The sequence below is a fragment of the Oreochromis aureus genome, linkage group 7, assembly GCF_013358895.1.
Source record: "Oreochromis aureus strain Israel breed Guangdong linkage group 7, ZZ_aureus, whole genome shotgun sequence".
Taxonomy (NCBI): Eukaryota; Metazoa; Chordata; class Actinopteri; order Cichliformes; family Cichlidae; genus Oreochromis; species Oreochromis aureus.
The window spans coordinates 10,487,318-10,508,564 of NC_052948.1; the positions used below are offsets into that span (position 1 = coordinate 10,487,318).

A 21,247-nucleotide genomic window follows, 5' to 3' on the forward strand; every position below is an offset into this window, starting at 1 on the left:
CTTATGAAATCCATGAAGTGCTACGGAGAAAATGAAATTATATTTATGTAATCAACACATTTTGAACTCTTAAAGAAATATAACAAAAGGAAAGACACCAACCTGAACTAAAATGATTCATGTAGCAAACAAAAACTGTTGTCAGCCGCCACCCTTATATCGCCTTTGGGCTGTTGGAGCCTTGACCTGACTCTTAAATGAGGATGTACACATCCTGGACAGGGAAGAACGCTGGTTTGAGCACGGAGTCAAGGAGGCCATTTACATGAAAAGGGAAAGACCATCTCTGAATCGAGGAGGGGGCCTAAGGGTACATCTTTCGCCATCTTACAATGCTGTGATTGCAGCCATTCCCCAACTCTCTGTGAATGGTACTCATGGCCATTGATCAGTGTTCTTTGATCAGTGGGTTTTGGTCAGTGATTGTTGATCAATGGTCATGGGAATTTGCATAATTATGATTAAGGACTGACCTCACAGCCCATTGTTCCTTCAGTGGGCTGGTTTCAGTCATTATGCAAATGTACTGTTTATAAGGTTTGGGGAAACCTGCAGTCAGCTGAGACTGAAGAAGTCACTTGGATGAGTGACGAAACGTTTCTCCCACAAAACGCTACGTCCAGATGAACAGATTCAACTTTTGGAGATTTACTTTCCTGGATGATTGAGAATGCATCAAGAGGTAATATAAGAAAAAAATTTTCCCATCAGCATCTTCATTGTCAGTTCCTACTCCAGCTCGGCCTGTTATTTTAGAAACGTTTTCACGTTTCTCTTGCTGAGCTAGTAAAATTAGTTACCTCAATGAAAGCATCCTCCTCTTCACTTGACATTTTACCTACATCTTTATTCGAAAACATCTTTCAGTCTATTGGGACCTGTCTGCTCGCCATAATCAACAGTTCACTGGTGTCTGGTAAAGTCCCTGCTTATTTGAAAAAGGTGATATCCACCCCTTTAAAAAAAAAAAAAAAAAAACCCAAGTTAGACCCTTCTCTTCTTAGCAGTTACAGACCAATCTCAAAATTACCATTTATTGCTAAGATTTTAGAAAAGGCCTTGCCGTATTGGTCCATTTGATCGACCTTTGTTGTTGTTATTTATTTTATTTTATTTTATTTTAGAGAAAAACAAGCAATAAAAAAAGCAACATGTTAAACACAACACCATCACATTAATCTAGCTAAGTGTAAATAACAGTAAATACTAAATATTGAAAGTTGTGCAGCACACTGGACCGACAGCACACAATGTGCTTTGAGGTAGCAGCCAAGAGAGGTGTAGTTTGTGTCTATGAACAGTGAACACCCGTGTGCCCACCTGTGTGGATGAGCACGGTTGTATTCAAAAGGTTTCTCCATGTAATGATCTGCTAGAGGAGGGTGTAGGGAGCCATAGCCCCATCCCCCAGGGCATGAAGCAGGCATAGAGGAGATCCAGGCCCCAGACATCCAGAGGCCCCACATTGTGAGAGCCCAAGGAGGACCACCAGAGGGGCATCTGTGCCACCCTCCTGGGAAGAGCTGAGGAGTGCCCCAGACGAAGGATCACCCAGCAGCCACGGAGCAGAAGCCAGAGTGGGCTACAGTGGTGTGCCAGTGGGCTCCGCCGGCAGCCAGCTGTGCCAGAGTGAACCGAGCCGCAGGCCCAGAGGCCTGAGTGCCTCCCACACCTTGGAAGAGGCCCAACCGAGCCACAGACGCCAGACCCTGCCAAGCAGCCACCAAGAGCGAACCGGAACATACCTGAGCGCCCAGCTCAGACACCAAGAACCACCAATGCACCGATGCCTGAGGGCATCAGCCACTGGCAGGGAGTGTGGTGAGGGAGATAGGCCTCCATACTTTGGAGGGCCTGAGATGTTCCCAGAGAGGTGGAGACAGACACAACTGGACATTGTACACACAATCACACTCCCCAAACATACTCTATACCCCAGGTCCAGGTACCCTCGCCCCCAGAGGGGGAAACTGCACCTAGACCCAGGAGATATTACCCTTTCCCCCGGGGTGGAGGCAAGCAGACTGCCCCCGGCTCCGCAGCAGTAGGGAGGCCCCGCATCCCAGCCCCTCCGCCCCGATGCCTAATAGAGAACAGGGGTGTGTGAAGACCCCATACCCTCCCTCCTCCCGCTCATCCCACATAGCAGACAGGTCTGGCCCGGATCTGGTGTTTACTCATGTTTACCACTGTGTGGCTGTAGCTTAGGAAGTAGAGCAGGTCACCTACAGATCGGAAGGTTAGTGGCTTGATCCCTGGCTCCTCCAGTCTGCATGTCGAGAGTGTGAATGTGTATGAATGTAGTTAGGAAGCACTCAGTTTAGAGAACGGAGAATGGGTGAATTTGGCATGTTGTATAGAGCATTTTGAATAATCTGGGAGAGTTTCGTCATGTTACTTTTGCACTATTATGTTCTGGCACATGTTGTCATTACGTGGCTTGATTAAGGTACACATTAGGCTGACATCTGGGGCGAGAGCTGAAACTATTCTGGGCCAGCACAGGGCCAGCAGTGTGTCTGCAACTGGCCCACACAATGTGCTTACACATGGCCCACATACCGCAAGGAATGACGGCCCTTTGGTGGCCCAGATCAGGTTTGCCAGAGGTAATCCACACCTGGGCCAGCACACGACCACCAGTGTGTCTGCAACTGGCCTTGTGGTGGCCCATGTGTAAGCACCTCTGGCAAACCTGATCTGGGCCACCAAAGGGCCGTCATTCTTTGCGGTATGTGGGCCATGTGTAAGCACATTGTGTGGGCCAGATCTGGGGCATACCCATTTTGCTATGTGGGATGTGTAGTGTTGCTGCGTGTTGTTCTAAAGTGCATTTAAAACACAGGAGTCAGTTGGGGACAGTGGTCATATCAAATATTGACTTTTAAGCTCGTTAGAGTTGTACAAACTCTGTTTTTGTGTTTATATAATGTATATATTTTCATGAATGTTTGCACAATGTCCCCCCAAAATTGGTGGATCCATTTTCTTTAAAAATTATAGAGAAATATGTGGTTGCTCAAGACTTTTCACAGTGCTGTATGAATAAATTATTACCTCTACACATAGCTGGTACATATACATTATATGAACAAAAGCACTGGGCCATATCTCATTATCTTTTAATTTGGGTGTTTTCAATTTCATATGATTTCACACACAGGTGTGTAAATCATGCGGTCTACATTTACAAAAATTTGGAATTGAATGGGTCGTTGTAAAGAGCAAACCTACTCTGGCATTAACATCAGCACAAACACTGTGGGGCAGGTTTACATAGCTGAGCAGCTCCTATAGGCATAACGTGTACGTAGCCGACTTCATTTTTACCCCAACTATGTATTTTTTTCTTAACCTCATCATTTGTCTTCATATTGCCTCTGATCATTTATTGTATTTTGAGTACTCTTGCAGTATTTCTATAAGTGGACTCCTCATGAACAGAAAAACATATCTGATTATTCACAGACAAACCAAAGTCCCCAACTATGAGATCCTGTCATTCCCACCCAGTTTACCAAGATTTATATTTTAGGAACCAAAGATTCTCTGACTGACACCAGCCATCATCCTCAGGACAATCAGAGTGATCAGATGCAGAGAGCTGTGGTACTGGAGCATCGAAGAGTTCCTCGAGATGTAAATGATAGACTACAGAAGCTAGAGATAAGGGTGGGGGAGATGGCTCGCGTGCTGGATATGGTCAGAGCTCAGGTAAAGATTACACTTAAAGCATGAGTTTTACAAAACAATGACACAGTGAAACATGACATGACATACTAGGATTTTCTTTTTAATAACAGACTGACAAACTGTTGATGCTGGAGAATAGGATGGACGAGCTGGCACGTAAGCTGAACATGGCCACTGTACGAACAAAAAAATGACATAATGAAACATGACATGGCATACTGGGATTTTTAATTCTGATTTATTACTTATATTTTTACTTCTTTGGCCCAATGACAAACTACAGAGAAATGATAGCCTGCAACATCTGGAGGATATATCAAGAGAGCTGGATCGCATGCAGAAAACAATCAACACTCAGGTAAAGATTGCACTTAGTGAGTTTTCACAAAAAAATGACACACTGAAACATGATATAACATACTGGGAATTTTTTTTTTCTGTTTTTTATAAAAGACTGACAAACTGTCGAGGCTGGAGAATAGGATGGACGAGCTGGCACGTACACTGAATGTGGCCATTGTAAGAGCCAAAAATGACATAATGAAACATGACATGACATACTGGGATTTTAAACTTTGATTTATTTACTTTTATGTTTACTTTTTTGCTCCAATGACAAACTACAGAAAAATGATAGCCTGCAACATCTGGAGCATCTATCAAGAGAGCTGGATCGTATGCAGAAAACCGTCAAAGCTCAGGTAAAGATTACACTTAGCCTATGATTTTTCACAAATAAATAACACAATGAAACATGAAATTACATGCTTGGATTTTTTTTTCTTCTTTTTTTTATCACAGACTGAAAAACTGTCATTGCTGGAGAATAGGATAAACGTAACCACTGTGCGAGCCAAAATTGGCATAATTAAACATGACATAACATACTGGGATTTTAAACTTTTATTCATTTACTGTTATTTTTACTTTTTTGCCCCAATGACAAACTATAGAGAAATGACAGGCTGCAAAATCTGGAGGATATATCAAGAGAGCTGGATCATAGGCTGCACTTGGTCAATGTTGAGGTAAATATTCCACTTCATATTTCTTGATGCATGTTCAATCATCCAGGTACGGAAATTCAAAAGTTGATCTCCCGAAAGAACAACTCTGAATTGAGGATCTTACAATGCTGTGATTGCAGCCATTCCTCAACTCTCTGTGAATGGTAATCATGGACATTGATAAGTGGTTTTGATTATGACAGTTTACATATAAATGATCAAGAAACTGACATCTAGAGCCCATTGTTAGTCAGTGGTGCTAGTTTCAGTCATTGTGCAAAGGTACTGTTTATAAGGTTGGCGAAACCTGGAGTCAGCTGAGACTGAAGAAGTCACATGGATGATTGATGAAGCGTTTCTGCCACTGAAAATGCTACGTCCAGATGAACAGAATCAACCTTTTAGGATTTCACTTCATAATTTTCCACAATGAGTTTTCATGAAAAATGGCATGAAACATTGCAGGACATATTTGGACATATATTTTTTGTTTGTTTGTTTTATAACAGAATGAAAAACTAAAGAGAGAGATGTACTTCCTGAAATCACGTTTGAAGGAGCAATGCAAAGAAGGTGACTCATGTTCTTTCTGTGAGAGCTATCATCTATCATATATCACTATCTGTGTTTCTTTGACAAAAAGTCAGAGCTCTACTGAGCCAACAATCCCTTTAACGTTAACTAGTAATGACTTCATGAACTTCTTCACAAATAAAATTTTTATCATTAGAGAAAAAATTACCAATAATCATCCCACAGATGTAATATTATCTACAGCTACTTTTAGTACCATTGATGTTAAGTTAGACTCTTTTTCTCCAATTGATCTTTCTGAGTTAACTTCAATAATTAATTCCTCCAAACCATCAATGTGTCTTTTAGACCCCATTCCTACAAAACTGCTCAAAGAAGTCCTGCCATTAATTAATTCTTCAATCTTAAATATGATCAACCTATCTCTAATAATCGGCTATGTACCACAGGCCTTCAAGCTGGCTGTAGTTAAACCTTTACTTAAAAAGCCATCTCTAGACCCAACTGTCTTAGCTAATTATAGGCCAATCTCCAACTTTCCTTTCATATCAAAAATCCGTGAAAGAGTAGTTGTCAAACAGCTAACAGATCATCTGCAGAGGAATGGCTTATCTGAAGAGTTTCAGTCAGGTTTCAGAGCTCATCACAGCACAGAAACAACTTTAATGAAGGTTACAAATGATCTTCTTATGGCCTCTGACAGTGGACTCATCTCTGTGCTTGTCCTGCTAGACCTCAGTGCTGCGTTTGATACTGTTGGTCATAATATCCTATTAGAGCGATTAGAACATGCTGTAGGTATTACAGGTACTGTGCTGCAGTGGTTTTTATCATATCTATCTAATAGACTCCAATTTGTTCATGTAAATGGAGAGTCCTCTTCACACACTGAGGTCAATTATGGTGTTCCACAGGGTTCAGTGCTAGGACCAATTCTATTTACATTATACATGCTTCCCTTAGGCAGCATCATTAGAAGACATAGCATAAATTTTCACTGCTATGCAGATGACACGCAGCTCTATCTATCCATGAAGCCAGGTAACACACACCAATTAATTAAACTGCAGGAATGTCTTAAAGACATAAAGACCTGGATGGCCGCTAACTTTCTGCTTCTTAATTCAGATAAAACTGAGGTTATTGTACTCGGCCCTAAAAATCTTAGAAATATGGTATCTAAGCAGATTCTTACTCTGGATGGCATTACCTTGGCCTCCAGTAATGCTGTGAGGAACCTTGGAGTCATTTTTGACCAGGACATGTCCTTCAACGCACATATTAAACAAATATGTAAGACTGCTTTCTTCCATTTGCGCAACATCTCTAAAATTAGAAATATCCTGTCTCAGAGTGATGCTGAAAAACTAGTTCATGCATTCATTACTTCCAGGCTGGACTACTGTAATTCATTATTATCAGGATGTCCTAAAAACTTGCTGAAAAGCCTTCAGCTAATCCAAAATGCTGCAGCAAGAGTACTGGCAGGGACTAGAAAGAGAGAACATATTTCTCCTGTTTTGGCTTCCCTTCATTGGCTTCCTGTTAAATCCAGAATTGAATTCAAAATCCTGCTCCTCACATACAAGGTCTTAAATAATCAGGCCCCATCTTATCTTAATGACCTTGTAGTGCCATATCACCCTATTAGAGCACTTGCTCTCGCTCTGCAGGCCTACCTGCTGTTCCTAGAGTATTTAAAAGTAGAATGGGAGGCAGAGCCTTCAGTTTTCAACCCCTCTTCTGTGGAACCAGCTTCCAGTTTGGATTCGGGAGACAGACACTATCTCTACTTTCAAGATTAGGCTTAAAACTTTCCTTTTTGCTAAAGCATATAGTTAGGGCTGGACCAGGTGACCCTGAATCCTCCCTTAGTTATGCTGCAATAGACTTAGGCTGCCGGGGATTCCCATGATGCATTGAGTTTTCCTTTCCAGTCACCTTTCTCACTCACTATGTGTTAATAGACCTCTGCATCAAATCATATCTGTTATTAATCTCTGTCTCTCTTCCACAGCATGTCTTTCATCCTGTTTTCCTTCTTTCACCCCAACCCGGTCGCAGCAGATGGCCGCCCTCCCTGAGCCTGGTTCTGCCGGAGGTTTCTTCCTGTTAAAGGGAGTTTTCCTTCCCACTGTCGCCAAAGTGCTTGCTCATAGGGGGTCATATGATTGTTGGATTTTTCTCTGTATTTATTATTGTGCAATCTACTGTACAATATAAAGTGCCTTGAGGCGACTTTTGTTGTGATTTGGCGCTATATAAATTGAATTGAATTGAATTGAATTGAATTTTCATTTCATTCAACAGTCAAATGCTTGGGCACACCTTCTCATTTAATGGTTTTTCTTTGTTTTCATGATTATTTACATTGTAGTTTCTCACTGAAGGCATCAAAACTATGAATGAACATATATGGAATTATTTAGCAAACAAAAAAGTGTGAAATAGCTCAAAACAAGTTATACATTTTAGATTCTTAAAATTTTTGCCACAATTTGCTTTGATTATTGCTTTGCACACTCTTGGCATTCTCCTGATGAGCTTCATGAAGTAGTCACCTGAAATGGTTTTCCAACAGTATTGAAGGAGTTCCCAGAGATGCTGAACGCTTGTTGGCCCTTTTGACTTTGCTCTGCCATCCATCTCATCCCAAACCATCTCGACTGGTTTTAAGTTAGGCGACAGTGGACTCCAGGTCATCTGGCAGAGCACTCCATCACTCTCCTTCTTAGATAAATAGCCCTCAGACAGCCTGGAGGTATGTTTGAGGTCATTGTCCTGTTGAAAGATAAAAAATGGTACAACTAAACGCAAACTGGATGGGATGGCATGTTGCTGCAGGTTGCTGTGGTAGCCATGCTGATTTCATTGTGCCTTCAGTTTTGAATAATTCCCCAACAGTGTCGCCAGCAAAGCACCCACACATCATCACACCTCGTCCTTGATGCTTCACAGTAGGAACCGTGCATGTAGAGACCATCCATTCACCTTTTCTGTGTCTCACAAAGACACGGCACACGGCAGAGGGAACCAAAGATCTCAAATTTGGACTCATCTAACCAAAGCACAGATTTCCTCTGGTCTAATGCCCATTCCTTGCATTTCTTGGTACAAACAGATCTCTTCTGCTTGTTTCTTTTCCTTAGTAGTGGTTTCTTAGCAGCTATTCAACCATAAAGGTGTGAAGTCGTCTCCATTTTCTGAGGCATCTGAGGTCCTTCAACATCTGTCGTACAACGCTCAGGATTTTCGATGAGTTTGTTGTGGCCAGTGCTATCCTCTATGCTGTTCCATGCTGGGGCAGCAGGTTGAGGGTCGCAGATGCCAACAGACTAAATAAACTGATCTGCAAGCCCAGTAATGTTGTGAGGATGGAGCTGGACTCCCTTAAGGTGGTGTCTGAGAGGCGGATGTTGTCTAAGATAAAACAATGCTGGATAATACCACCCACTCCATGATGTGCTGGCTAGTCACAGGAGCTCATTCAGTGAAAGACTGAGATTACCAAAAAGCACCACTGAACAACACAGGAAATTAATCCTGCTTGTGGCCATCTCTCTATGCAAGTCCTCCATCTAATACACAGTAAACACTGCAATAGTTACATCCTTTTTGCACATGCTCTTTTCTACTCTGTAATATTCGATTTATTTATAATCACCTCTGTTAGTTCTTGATATTTATAATTGAGTGATGTCTATATATTAATGCTTTTACTTAAACTTGTAAAATCTGTAACATAGATTAACATAGATAAACATTGTATTGTTTAAATTGTTTAGCCGGTTATTGTTACTGTCTTGGAGCAGTTGTAACCCACATAATTTCCTTAGGGATTTATAAAGTATTCTGATTTTGATTCACGCAGTCTCCTCTTAACAGTTGATGTAGAGATGTGTCTGCTACTGGAACTCTGTGTGGCATTCATCTGGGGTCTAATCTGTGATGCTGTTAACTTGCAATTTCTGAGGCTGTTGACTCAGTGAATTTATCCTTAGCAGCAGAGGTAACTCTTGGTTTTCCTTTCCTGGGGCGGTCCTCGTGTAAGCCAGTTTTGTCATAGCACTTGACGGTTTTGCGGCTGCATTTGGGGACAGATTCAAAGTTTTAGCTATTTTCCCGACTGACTGACCTTTAGTTCTAAAGTGAAAGACAGAGATTACCAAAAAGAGATTACCTAAAGTAGTTCATTAAAGTAATGATGGACTGTCATTTCTCTTAACTGATTGGTTCATAATATGAATTCTAACAGTTGTCAAATAGGGATGTCAGCTGTGTACCAACCTGACTTCTGCACAACACAACTGATGGTCCCAACCCCATTAAGAAGGCAAGAATTTCCATAAATGAACCCTGACATGGCACACCTTTGAAGTAAAAACCATTTCAGGTGACTACATCATGAAGCTCATTGAGAGAAGGCCAAGGGTTTGCAGTGCTGTCAACAAAGCAAAGGGTGGCTACTCTGAGGAATCTAAAAAAACTTCTTTTTTCTTAGCTGCATATGGTAAATGGTAAATGGCCTGTATTTGTATAGCACTTTACTAGTCCCTCAGGACCCCAAAGCACTTTACACATTCAGTCATCCACCCATTCACACAAACATTCACACACTGGTGATGCAAGCTACATTGTAGCCACAGCCGCCCTGGGGCGCACTGACAGAGGCGAGGCATATGTCTATACATCTTGCTTCATATATTTGATGTCTTCAGTATGTATCTACAACGTAGAACTGGTAAATAGCTCAATTCAGAGATCATCACTAAATACGTAGGTAGGTGCTCCCTCAGCAGTTTTACAAGCCTTTTATTCCAACCTCATTGTATAGCGAGTCATATAGCACCAATCACATCAAAGTCGCATAGGAGGCTTAATGTTGTAGGTAAGTCCCTATAATTATAAACAGCTTTCCTCCTATTCGTCTCCAAATGGATTGCAGGTCATCAGTGGTGGTTTTGGAATGTAAATGCTGGACCTCCTCTCAGTGCCCCCACTCTATCTGTCATTCCTGAATAGAGATACACAAGTTTCTCCATGACTGCAGCTGCCAGTGAAAGCTCTTATGATGACATGGCTTGGCTTCATTTTTGGGGAGCTATTAGGTGGTCAGTGTTTTCTACAGTCATTGGTCTTAACCCAAGCTCTACCTCTCTACTGGCCTTTGCCATCCCAGAGCCCATTGCGTTGTCTCTATTTTCACTTCTGATCCAATGGCAAATGTGGCTGCTACCACCGGGCCCAGCACTCATGCTGATGTGTCGGGTGATCTGTTTCTCCAGCCAGCATGCACACCTCTAGCTCTGGTCAGGATACTTCGAGACTGTTGGGTCTGTGCTTCCACAGGCCCCGCTAGTTTAGAGACTTATTCTCGTTAACGACAAAAACAAGAAAGAACATCTTTTACTTGCTAGCAAGGGAAGGCTGGTCCGAACCAGGCTCTTGGAGCTCAACGCTCCTCACCCGTCACCCTAACCAACATCTTCAACAAGCAGCCTTCCTCGCAGCTATTTATTTCCATAACAGTTACAGTTTACAGTTTACGCAAGCACCTCCCCTCGTGAAACCCCCCTATGGTTCTAAAAGACAAGGCACTATGTGTGTATGTGTGTGCACGTGTAAGCACCTGTATGAATGTGTATGCATGTGCAAGAACGTGTGTGTGTGTGTGTGTGTGTGTGTGTGTGTGTGTGTGTGCGTGTGCATTTATGTGTGAGAATGTTTGTGTCATGGGGGTGCGTTTGTGTGACCTCCTGCTCACCAAAAGGATCATAAAAGCAGGAAGCTTACCACACAAGAAACAGATCTTTCAGATAGGATGTGCCTAATAAAGCCTCCCCCACCAACAGAGTAGCTGGGGAGGTGGTCAGAGACAAAGGAATGTCTTTGATCCTACAGTTTGAACTAAGACTTACAAATTTAAAAAACACAATGACAAGATCCTACCTCTTTCGTTGGGGGTCCTGCTCTAATCCCTTTCACAGCTGAGGTTCCGTTGGCCAAGACGGGCCATCAAAGTCTAACCTCCAAACACCTACAGTGGCTTGCAAAAGTATTCGGGCCCCTTGAACTTTTCCACATTTTGTCACATTACAGCCACAAACATGAATCAATTTTATTGGAATTCCAGGTGAAAGACCAATACAAAGTGGTGTATACGTGAGAAGTGGAATGAAAATCAAACATGATTCCAAACATTTTTTACAAATAAATAACTGCAAAGTTGGGTGTGCGTAATTATTCAGCCCCCTGAGTCAATACTTTGTAGAACCACCTTTTGCTGCAATTACAGCTGCCAGTCTTTTAGGGTATGTCTCTACCAGCTTTGCACATCTAGAGACTGAAATCCTTGCCCATTCTTCTTTGCAAAACAGCTCCAACTCAGTCAGAGTAGATGGACAGCGTTTGTGAACAGCAGTTTTCAGATCTTGCCACAGATTCTCGATTGGATTTAGATCTGGACTTTGACTGGGCCATTCTAACACATGGATATGTTTTGTTTGAAACCATTCCATTGTTGCCCTGGCTTTATGTTTAGGGTCATTGTCCTGCTGGAAGGTGAACCTCCGCCCCAGTCTCAAGTCTTTTGCAGACTCCAAAAGGTTTTCTTCCAAGATTGCCCTGTATTTGGCTCCATCCATCTTCCCATCAACTCTGACCAGCTTCCCTGTCCCTGCTGAAGAGAAGCACCCCCAGAGCATGACGCTGTCACCACCATATTTGACAGTGGGGATGGTGTGTTCAGAGTGATGTGCAGTGTTAGTTTTCCACCACACATAGCGTTTTGCATTTTGGCCAAAAAGTTCCATTTTGGTCTCATCTGACCAGAGCACCTTCTTCCACATGTTTGCTGTGTCCTCCACATGGCTTGTGGCAATCTGCAAACGGGACTCCTTATGGTTTTCTGTTAACAATGGCTTTCTTCTTGCCACTCTTCCATAAAGGCCAACTTTGTGCAGTGCACGACTAATAGTTGTCCTATGGACAGATTCCCCCACCTGAGCTGTAGATCTCTGCAGCTCGTCCAGAGTCACCATGGGCCTCTTGGCTGCATTTCTGATCAGCAGTCTCCTTGTTCGGCCTGTGAGTTTAGGTGGACGGCCTTGTCTTGGTAGGTTTACAGTTGTGCCATACTCCTTCCATTTCTGAATGATGGCTTGAACAGTGCTCCATGGGATGTTCAAGGCTTGGGAAATCTTTTTGTAGCCTAAGCCTGCTTTAAATTTCTCAATAACTTTATCTGTAGCTGTCGCATTGAAATGTAATTATTATGTGATTGCAATGTTCAAAATTTGGTGTTTAATCTGGATTCATGTTGTGTTGTCGCCACCTACTGGTGGACCTGAGTGGCATGCTTTGGGGTGATGCTCAATTAAGCGCACATGTCACCAGAGACTGAAGGTTCGAGCCAGAAAGAGAATGCTGGCTTGTGAAAAAGGTGGAAATATGGACGATATGGACTACAATTGCTCATGAATGTTCAGTAGAAAGGCGCACACGGTATGTCGGTGCATTTACTTTGTGTGTACGTTTTATTTGAATTGTAATTTTTGTTCTGCTGACGTAATATCTGTGTTTTTCATTGATCATTTCACCATAGTTTTTCACGGTGTTTGCTGGTGAAAAGAAGATTAAAATAGTGGCTAAACATCAGTTGGAGCATGGCCCTTTATTCTACTTCGAACATGAAAAACCTTCAGGAGCAGTTACAGTGAGAAACGTGGCCTGTTATGGAGCGAGCAGCCAGAGCCCTGCACGCCATGCTTCCAAGACGGCAGCCCATGTGGAAGAGTAGACTGTGAGTTCTTACATCAGCGAAACATTTGAACTGCATAAAGAGATCTAAGAAAAAGCCAAAAAGAAAATTGTATGGTATAGATATTGTACATTTGTTCATTTATTGAAAGTGTATTACTGTGCTAATGTTTGATATTTAAGGTAGTGTACTCTGGTTAAGTTTCCTTTTATTGTTCTAAGTTGTTGGTTCAAAACATTGTAATGGAGCAGAGTACACAAGAAACTCATATCCTTGAGCAAATACTTATAGCCTTAGAAGATGAAAAGGCACAGTTAGAAAAGAAATTAGAAACTGAACTTGAAGATGCAGAAAGAGAAGAAATTGAAGCACGCATAGGAGAAATTCATGCAGACCTTGAAATACACAAAATAGGGCTGCCTCAGCCATCATCTAAACCTGACGCAGAGGTGAGACGCACAGATCGTCAAAGGCAACTAACAGAAAAAATGCGTGAGTTTAAACAGACAGAGATAACAAGCAAAGAACGAAAGTTTATGTCAACATATTTCAACTTTAAGGCAGAAATTCAGCTCACTAGGTCCAAACTTAAAGAAGAATGTTCTAAAGCAGAATTGGCTGAAATGATCAAGTCAGTAGAAAAATGTGAGTTGGACCTACAGCAAGATTATGTGGCTTTACGTGCACTGACTACACCATCTCAAGATATGAAAAGAAAGATGGATAGCTGTACTTCAGTTTCTGCTGAAATGATGATACTTCTGAAAAGGCGTTACATAGATGTTGACAAAGAGTTTGATGCAGTAGCTGTAAAAGAATCACTCCTTCAATTACTCCAAGAGAAGGTGCAGAATCAATTTATGGCTCAACTGTGTCTAGAGCTGGAAGAAATAGCCAGCACAGCCATAGTCAGCAAGGAAGTCGTGTATCTGCAAGGAAAGCAGAGGCAGCAGCACGACTGGCATCAAAGCAAGCTGAAATAAACAGAGAAATGGAAATATCTGCCCGGAGAAAGGAGATATTAGCTCAACAAGAGCAATTGAAAATGTTGGAAAATCAAAGAGATCTTGAGGTCATTCAGGCAGAATACAATGTATATGCTGAAGAGGAATCAAAAACGAATGCTGAAATAAGAAATTGTGAAGTAAGGAGTACTTTGTCTTTCAGTCAGCTTCCTACACCACTTAGCAGTCCTCCATGCACCCAAGTTCCTCAGAGCACTGCACCTCCTCACTCTGAAGGTAAATTCATCCAGACCTCACAAAGTGTTCATGCCCCTCACTGTGATACTCAAGTGGTGCCAAAAGAAAGTGAGCTCTCTCTGGTGCAGGCATTAAAAGAGTCCTTAGTAATGTCTAGACTTCCAGTACCAGAGCCGTTTACATTTACAGGAGACCCACTGAAATTTGTTGAGTGGAGCACTTGCTTTAAGGCGCTTATCGAGACTAGCTGCACAGATTCAGCCCATAAGCTGTTCTACTTGAAGAAGTACATTGGTGGAGAAGCTCTCTGTGTTTTAGAAGGGACATTTTCTCGAAGTGACGAGGAAGCTTACAAACAAGCTTGGGATGCTTTGAACAAATGCTATGGACACCCATTTGTAGTTCAAAGAGCCTTTAGGGGAAAACTAAGCAGTTGGCCAAATATTGGACCAAAGGAGTCACTTAAATTAAGAGAGTTTAGTGATTTCCTCATTTCTTGTAAGAATGCTATGCCCCACGTCCAAGGCCTCAAGGTTTTAGATGATTGTGAAGAAAATCAAAAAATATTGCTGAAACTTCCTGATTGGGCCACAACCCGCTGGAATCGTTATGTCACAAAATTACTGGATGAAGAAAAGGCATATCCAGGGTTTGCAGAATTTGCAGACTTTGTGGCTGAAGAGGCGCGTATAGCATGTAATCCAGTTTCTTCTCTGTTTGCCTTAAAAAACACATTTGAAAAACCTGAGAAAGAACAAAAACGTCTGAAGACCAGTGTCCTGGTGACATCAGCAAATGTGTCTAAAGATGTGAAGAACACAACTACAGTTCAGAGCAATAGAAAATCAAAACCCAACCTTTCCTCAACTCAAAACAAACGGCAACTTGAGTGTATCTGCTGCAAGCAAAATCATTTTATCTATAAATGTGCAAAGTTTACAGCAATGCCGCTTGAAGAAAAGAAACAGTCATTAGGGACAACAATATGTGCTTTGCTTGTCTGCGAGTCGGTCACATTTCCAAAAACTGTCGACAGAGAGCAACATGTAATGTCTGCAGACGAAGCCACCCTTCTCCTCTCCATGAAGATCCTCCACTGGGAGACGAACCTGAAACACCATCAGAAGAGGAGAATGCAGCCACTGTATCGTGCAGTGTGAGAGTGGGCAACAATGATTGCACTTCAATGATCGTTCCAGTGTGGCTTTCTTCATCAACGAAGAATCAAGAGACATTGGTTTATGCTCTGCTAGACACCCAAAGCAGCAACACATTTATTGACCAAGATATTTGTGAAAAGATACAGGCAAGCAGGGAACCAGTGAAGCTAAAGCTGACAACAATGACTGACAGGTGTTCGATTGTACCTAGTCAAAGAGTGGATGGACTGAGGGTAAGAGGGTACAACTCAGAAAAGTACATTGACTTGCCACCAACTTACACTCAAGAGTATATTCCATTGGAGAAACACAGTATTCCAACTCGAGAGACAGCAAAAAAGTGGCCCCATCTACTCAGCATTGCAAATGAAATGCCAGATCTCTTGGACTGTCCTATAGCTCTTCTCATTGGTTACGACTGTGCAAGAGCTCTAAAACCAAGGGAAGTCATACCAGGAAATGATTATGATCCCTATGCAATAAAAACAGACTTAAGGTGGAGTATCGTGGGAGCCATTAAGCCATGGAAAAGGTCGATGGAAGCAGCAGGGATCTGTCATCGTGTCACAGTAAAGGAGCTGCCATCTGTCACACCTGCTTCTGTGATTAAAGCACTTGAAAATGACTTTCTGGACACTAACCATAAAGAAGGGGGTGTATCTCAAGAGGACATTCAGTTTCTAGAGATGCTGAATGAGAACATTCACTACAATGAGGAAGGCCATTTAGAAATGCCTCTGCCTTTGAGAGAACGCCCACAGCTTCCAAATAACAAGCAGCTTGCAATGTTTCGCTTGAAACGTTTAAAAGGAAAAATGGATAAGAAACCAAAGTACAAGGAAGACTACATAAAGTTCATGAATAGTGTCTTTAAAGATGGTGATGCAGAGGAAGCAGATGGCACATCAACAGGTAGTAACACATGGTACATTCCGCACCATGGCGTGTATCATCCCAGGAAGCCGGAGAAAATTCGAGTGGTTTTCGACTGCTATGCTAAACACGAAGGCATCTCTTTAAATGACCACCTACTCACAGGCCCAGACTTGATTAATGCTCTGGCAGGGGTTTTGTGCAGATTTCGAGAGCATCAAATAGCAATTATGTGCGATGTGGAAAAAATGTTTTATCGCTTCCATGTCAACCCAGAGGATCGAGACTTAAGGTTTCTGTGGTGGAAGGACGGGAATACAGATACTGAGCCTAAGGAGTATCGCATGCGAGTGCACATTTTCGGAGCGGCATCATCACCGGGATGTGCTAACTATGGCATGAAGTATCTCGCCAGGGAACAAGAGTAGGACTACCCACTAGCAGCCAGATTCATTCACAAAAACTTTTATGTGGATGACGGGCTAATCAGCATTGATTCAGTCAGGAAGCCAAGCAGCTGGTCTGTGAAGCACAAGAGGTCTGTGCAAAGGGAAACTGCGCTTGCACAAATTTGCATGCAATAATAAGGAGGTCATGAGCATTATCCCAGAAACAGAACGAGCCAGCAATACCAAAGATGTAAACCTGAACTACTCTGTAATTCAAATGCAAAGTGTGCTGGGAGTAAAGTGGAACATAGAGGCTGACGTGTTCTCATTCAGTGTAGCCCTCAAAGAAAGGCCAGCCACACGCCGAGGAATTCTAGCAACAGTTGCTAGTGTGTATGACCCGTTAGGATTTCTCTCACCCTACATTTTGACAGGAAAACAAGTACTCCAGGAAATGTGCAAACGCGGAGTGGGATGGGATGAACCTATTCCCCCGGCACTAGAGACCAAATGGAAAGCATGGCTCGGTGACTTGGAGAATCTAAAAAGGATTGAAATACCAAGATGCCTTGTTCCTGAGAACTTCAGCAAGGTCAAAAAAATTGAGCTGCGTCATTTTTCGGATGCCAGCAGCAGTGGCTATGGACAATGTTCATACATCAGGATTGTTGCTGATAAGAACGTGCATTGTGCACTGGTCATGGGTAAAGCCAGAGTGGCACCCACAAGAATAATCACTATCCCACGCCTTGAGCTCACTGAAGTTGCAGTTTCTGCAGCTGTAAGTAACTTTCTCAGGTCAGAGCTCGAGCGGAAAATTGACGAGGAGTTTTTCTGGACAGATTCTAAAGTGACGCTTGGATACATAAAAAATGATGCTCGTCGCTTTCATGTCTTTGTGGCAAATTGAGTTCAGAAAATAAGAGACTCTACTGATCCAAAGCAATGGTTTTACATTGAATCTGATCAAAATCCAGCTGATCACGTGTCTAGGGGCCTCAAGGTGGCAGATCTGCTAAGCTCGAATTGGCTCACTGGACCTAAATTCCTATGGGAAAGGGAAATTGTCACAAACCAACATTCCCCTGATCTTCTTGTTGGGGACCCAGAAGTAAAGGTCCTGAAGACAAATGCCCTTGAAGAAAACAGCTTTCTTGAGAGGTTCTCAAGATTTTCCAATTCGGATACAGCTCTTAACGTTGTGGCAAGAATTAAAAGACTTGCAAGGAGAGATAAGTCAGGACCCATTAGTGTAGAAGAAAGACAAATGGCTGCTTTTGTACTCTTCCAGGCAGCACAGAGGGAAACCTTTAAAGAAGAGCTCAAATGGTTCAGTCAAAACTCAGCTGGACTACCAAAAACTCATAAAATGTATCAACTCGATCCTATTTTGGTAGACAACTTGCTTAGGGTTGGAGGAAGGTTGAGAAAGTCCTCAGCATCATTTGCATTGAATCATCCAGTAATCATTCCAAAGGAAGGCATTGTCACACAACTCGTTCTTGACCACTGTCACAAGAAAACCCAGCACCAAGGCCGAGGCCAAACTCTGAACAAACTCAGGGAAAGTGGCTATTGGATCATAGGTGGCAGTAAGGTAGTGGCCAAATACTTTAAAGGGTGTGTCAATTGTAGAAAAGTGCGTGGGCCAGCTGAAGAACAACGCATGGCTGACTTGCCATTTGACAGAGTGGATCCTTCGCCCCCATTCACCTACACTGGAGTTGATGTTTTCGGCCCCTTCTATACGAATTCAAACTCTATTTATACACTTCTATTGAGCAAAACCAGCATCTCAGTCACAGGCAGTTAGCAATATTTGCAAACAATAGTTATAAAGCTCAATAACACTCTAAACCGAAAGCAACCATCTCCATGCACGTCACCGCTCCTCACTTGCATTCTCACACACACACCGTCTAAAAATAAAAGTCAGCAGCCAGTGCACTGTTGACTCAGAGACTCCTTCACACAAAGATTTCTTATTTTATATTACACAGACGTCTTTTAATTACAACTGCACAGATTTTAGGCCTCTTAAAAACCTATATAATTTTGACAAATTTAAGTTAACGGTCCAACCGATAAAGTCCAACTTTTTTGTAATCAATTAACCAGTATCTGTCCAACAGTTTCTGGCCCAATTTCTAAGATCCCTAACTCAATTTAAAAGCGTGAACCAACCCAAACTCTGCCTGAAGCTCTATTTTTGGGCATTTCACATCCCAGGCTTCCCCGAAGTTTTAAGTTAAAGTTACATGCCCGAAGTCCAACTTCTACTGACCAAAAACTGCACAATGCCGTCCCGGACGACAAACTGGTAGATACCAGTGGCTATTTTTGAACCAAGGTCCCAAGTCATTTCCCGGTGCCACCGGGGATAACCTCACGCCGGAGGACCCTTTCCCACGTCTGGAAAAGGGAGGGGGTTCCCACCCCTGAACTTGGTGCAGTCCTAGGAGCCCAGCTCCCGTCCTAAAATAATTTAATTACTTTGAAACAACAGTTAACCCCCCAGAAAAGGGTATAACTGAAGCACGTCCAACGTGTCTGACCAATTGGGACTCTAACCCACAAAATGACAAAATTCCCTACCACACTAAATTAGTAGTCCAACTGCTTTAACTCTCTCAGCAGTCCAACTGCTTTAAAACCTCAGTACTGTACTTTATCACTTTCATTATCATTAACGTTATTTCAACTTTAATTCTCATGAGATTTTCACGAAAATCAAAACAGACATATACCAGTAATTTCAGTGAGTAGACTTTTAATTTTGTAATGTCCAATCTGGCACACTTTGAAATTCAACAGGTGGTGCCTACCTTTTGTTGTATGCCGGCTTGTCACTCACTTTGACCACTGACCAATGCCTGAGCACCTGATGCCTCGGACCTTTCTCCGTCCTGTCTCACTTCCCCCCTCGGACGAGCCCCCAAAATGTTAAGGTTCAAAAATATAGGGAAGTAAACACAGGCGGAATGCAAGTAACCACACTGGTCCAAAAGATGAATTCAAGCGATGATTTTAATGAAACACGCAGCGTGGGAGCTGAACACTGTACGCCGACAGTATCAGGTCTCATCGCCCAGACTTCAAAATACAATTTTATATGCATCAGAGTATATTTAGTAACGCCCCCTCATTGCGTCATCACAAAACCACAAATGTTCTATTTGACAACTTGAGACACAATTAAAAGAACATCGCGTCTTCGCCTCCATGCAGATGTTTTCCCCCACACCGCTGTTGCTTATCGCTGGAATCAGCAGATCGGTTTCCTGAAACAGCTCGGTCGCGTACGCCGGCACTCTTACAGTTATAGCAGAATTAAATCTGAACTCTTTACCACAAAATGGGCCTACTACTATGTGTATGTATGTATGTGGTTATGTCATCACCGCAGGTGCACTTTGTCTCACCTCTCACCTTCTCCCCAGACAAAGGCCAGCACATACACAACTGAAACTGATGTGTAATATATTGAATAAATGTCTTACTTAAATGGTACTACTTAAAACTTAATCAAAGAATGTAAACAAATAAAAGATCATAAAAATAACCTGATATACATGTCTTTTAAGCGTGTGTTGCGATCCTTCCACAGCTCCAGTCAAACTCACAGTAGATTGGCTGGTCATAACGCCAACCAAAAGTTTTTGACCCTCACTTGACCAAGGAGCGACAGCTCTTTAATAAGCACAAAATGCAATTATGTATAAATGATTATAATCATTTTCATAAGAGAAGTTCCAACAGTTTCAAAAGTTGCCAATATGTTCGCTCCTCCTAATATAGTCTAAAAGCAACCCCAAGCAAAACAATTTAAACTTTCCCCTATAAATGATCCCTATAACTAAGTGTGTGTGTGTGTGTGTGTGTGTGTGTGGTTACGTGTATGTCTATGTGCTAACCACAATCGCACCCCATTTCACCTGCCGACTAGCTCCTCAGAATAACTTTCACTTCCTGCAAAGCATGTAACTTCAAAAAACATGTAACTTCCTGTCTTATTTTGGCACAGAGTTACTCTTTCACACTGCAGTCTGCATATAAACATTTAAGATTATAAATCCAACTCAACAGTTTAAAGTGGTTATAACTGCACCTGTAATAAAGCTTAATTGGGTGCCAATATGTTTAAACATCTAAATGCAATATCACTATTAATAAATGCGTCCATGCAAATGCTTGTTATATGATTATGATGCAATAGCAATAACAAAATAATAAAAATAGAATTAATAAAATGAAATAATAAAAATGGCAGAAAAATAACACCTCAATTCCTCACAGAGTTCAAGAAGGGTCTATTGGAATTAGACAAGGAGATGATTTCTACTTATCTAGCTAAAAACCAGTGTGACTTTCAAATGAATGTTCCTGAAGCTAGTCACAGAGGAGGCATTTGGGAACGACAGATCCGCACTGTTAGGAATGTCATGAGTTCTGTCCTAGCCCAAGCTACAGGAAGGTTAGATGACACCTCATTGAGAACTTTCTTCTACGACGCCATGTCAAAGAATGCAGACATCGCCAGACAAGCTCACATATTACGTAAGGAAAAAAAATCCAAGCAACTTGGACGAGAAACTGTAAAGTGATGATAAAGCTTAATGGAACACCAGAA

The 21,247-nt window shown here is 42.1% G+C and overlaps 1 protein-coding gene across 1 annotated transcript in view; it reads left to right on the top strand.

Annotated features, from left to right (window-relative positions):
• The window catches only part of LOC116309974 (myosin heavy chain, non-muscle-like), a 156,450-nt gene that overhangs the window by 16,524 nt on the left and 118,679 nt on the right, over positions 1–21,247 (top strand). Inside the window, exons 2-6 of the mRNA XM_039615908.1 lie at positions 3,536–3,714; positions 3,804–3,869; positions 3,977–4,051; positions 4,147–4,212; positions 4,320–4,394. Coding sequence (XP_039471842.1) covers positions 3,536–3,714; positions 3,804–3,869; positions 3,977–4,051; positions 4,147–4,212; positions 4,320–4,394 — 461 coding nt within the window. The remainder of the gene's footprint in view (positions 1–3,535; positions 3,715–3,803; positions 3,870–3,976; positions 4,052–4,146; positions 4,213–4,319; positions 4,395–21,247) is intronic.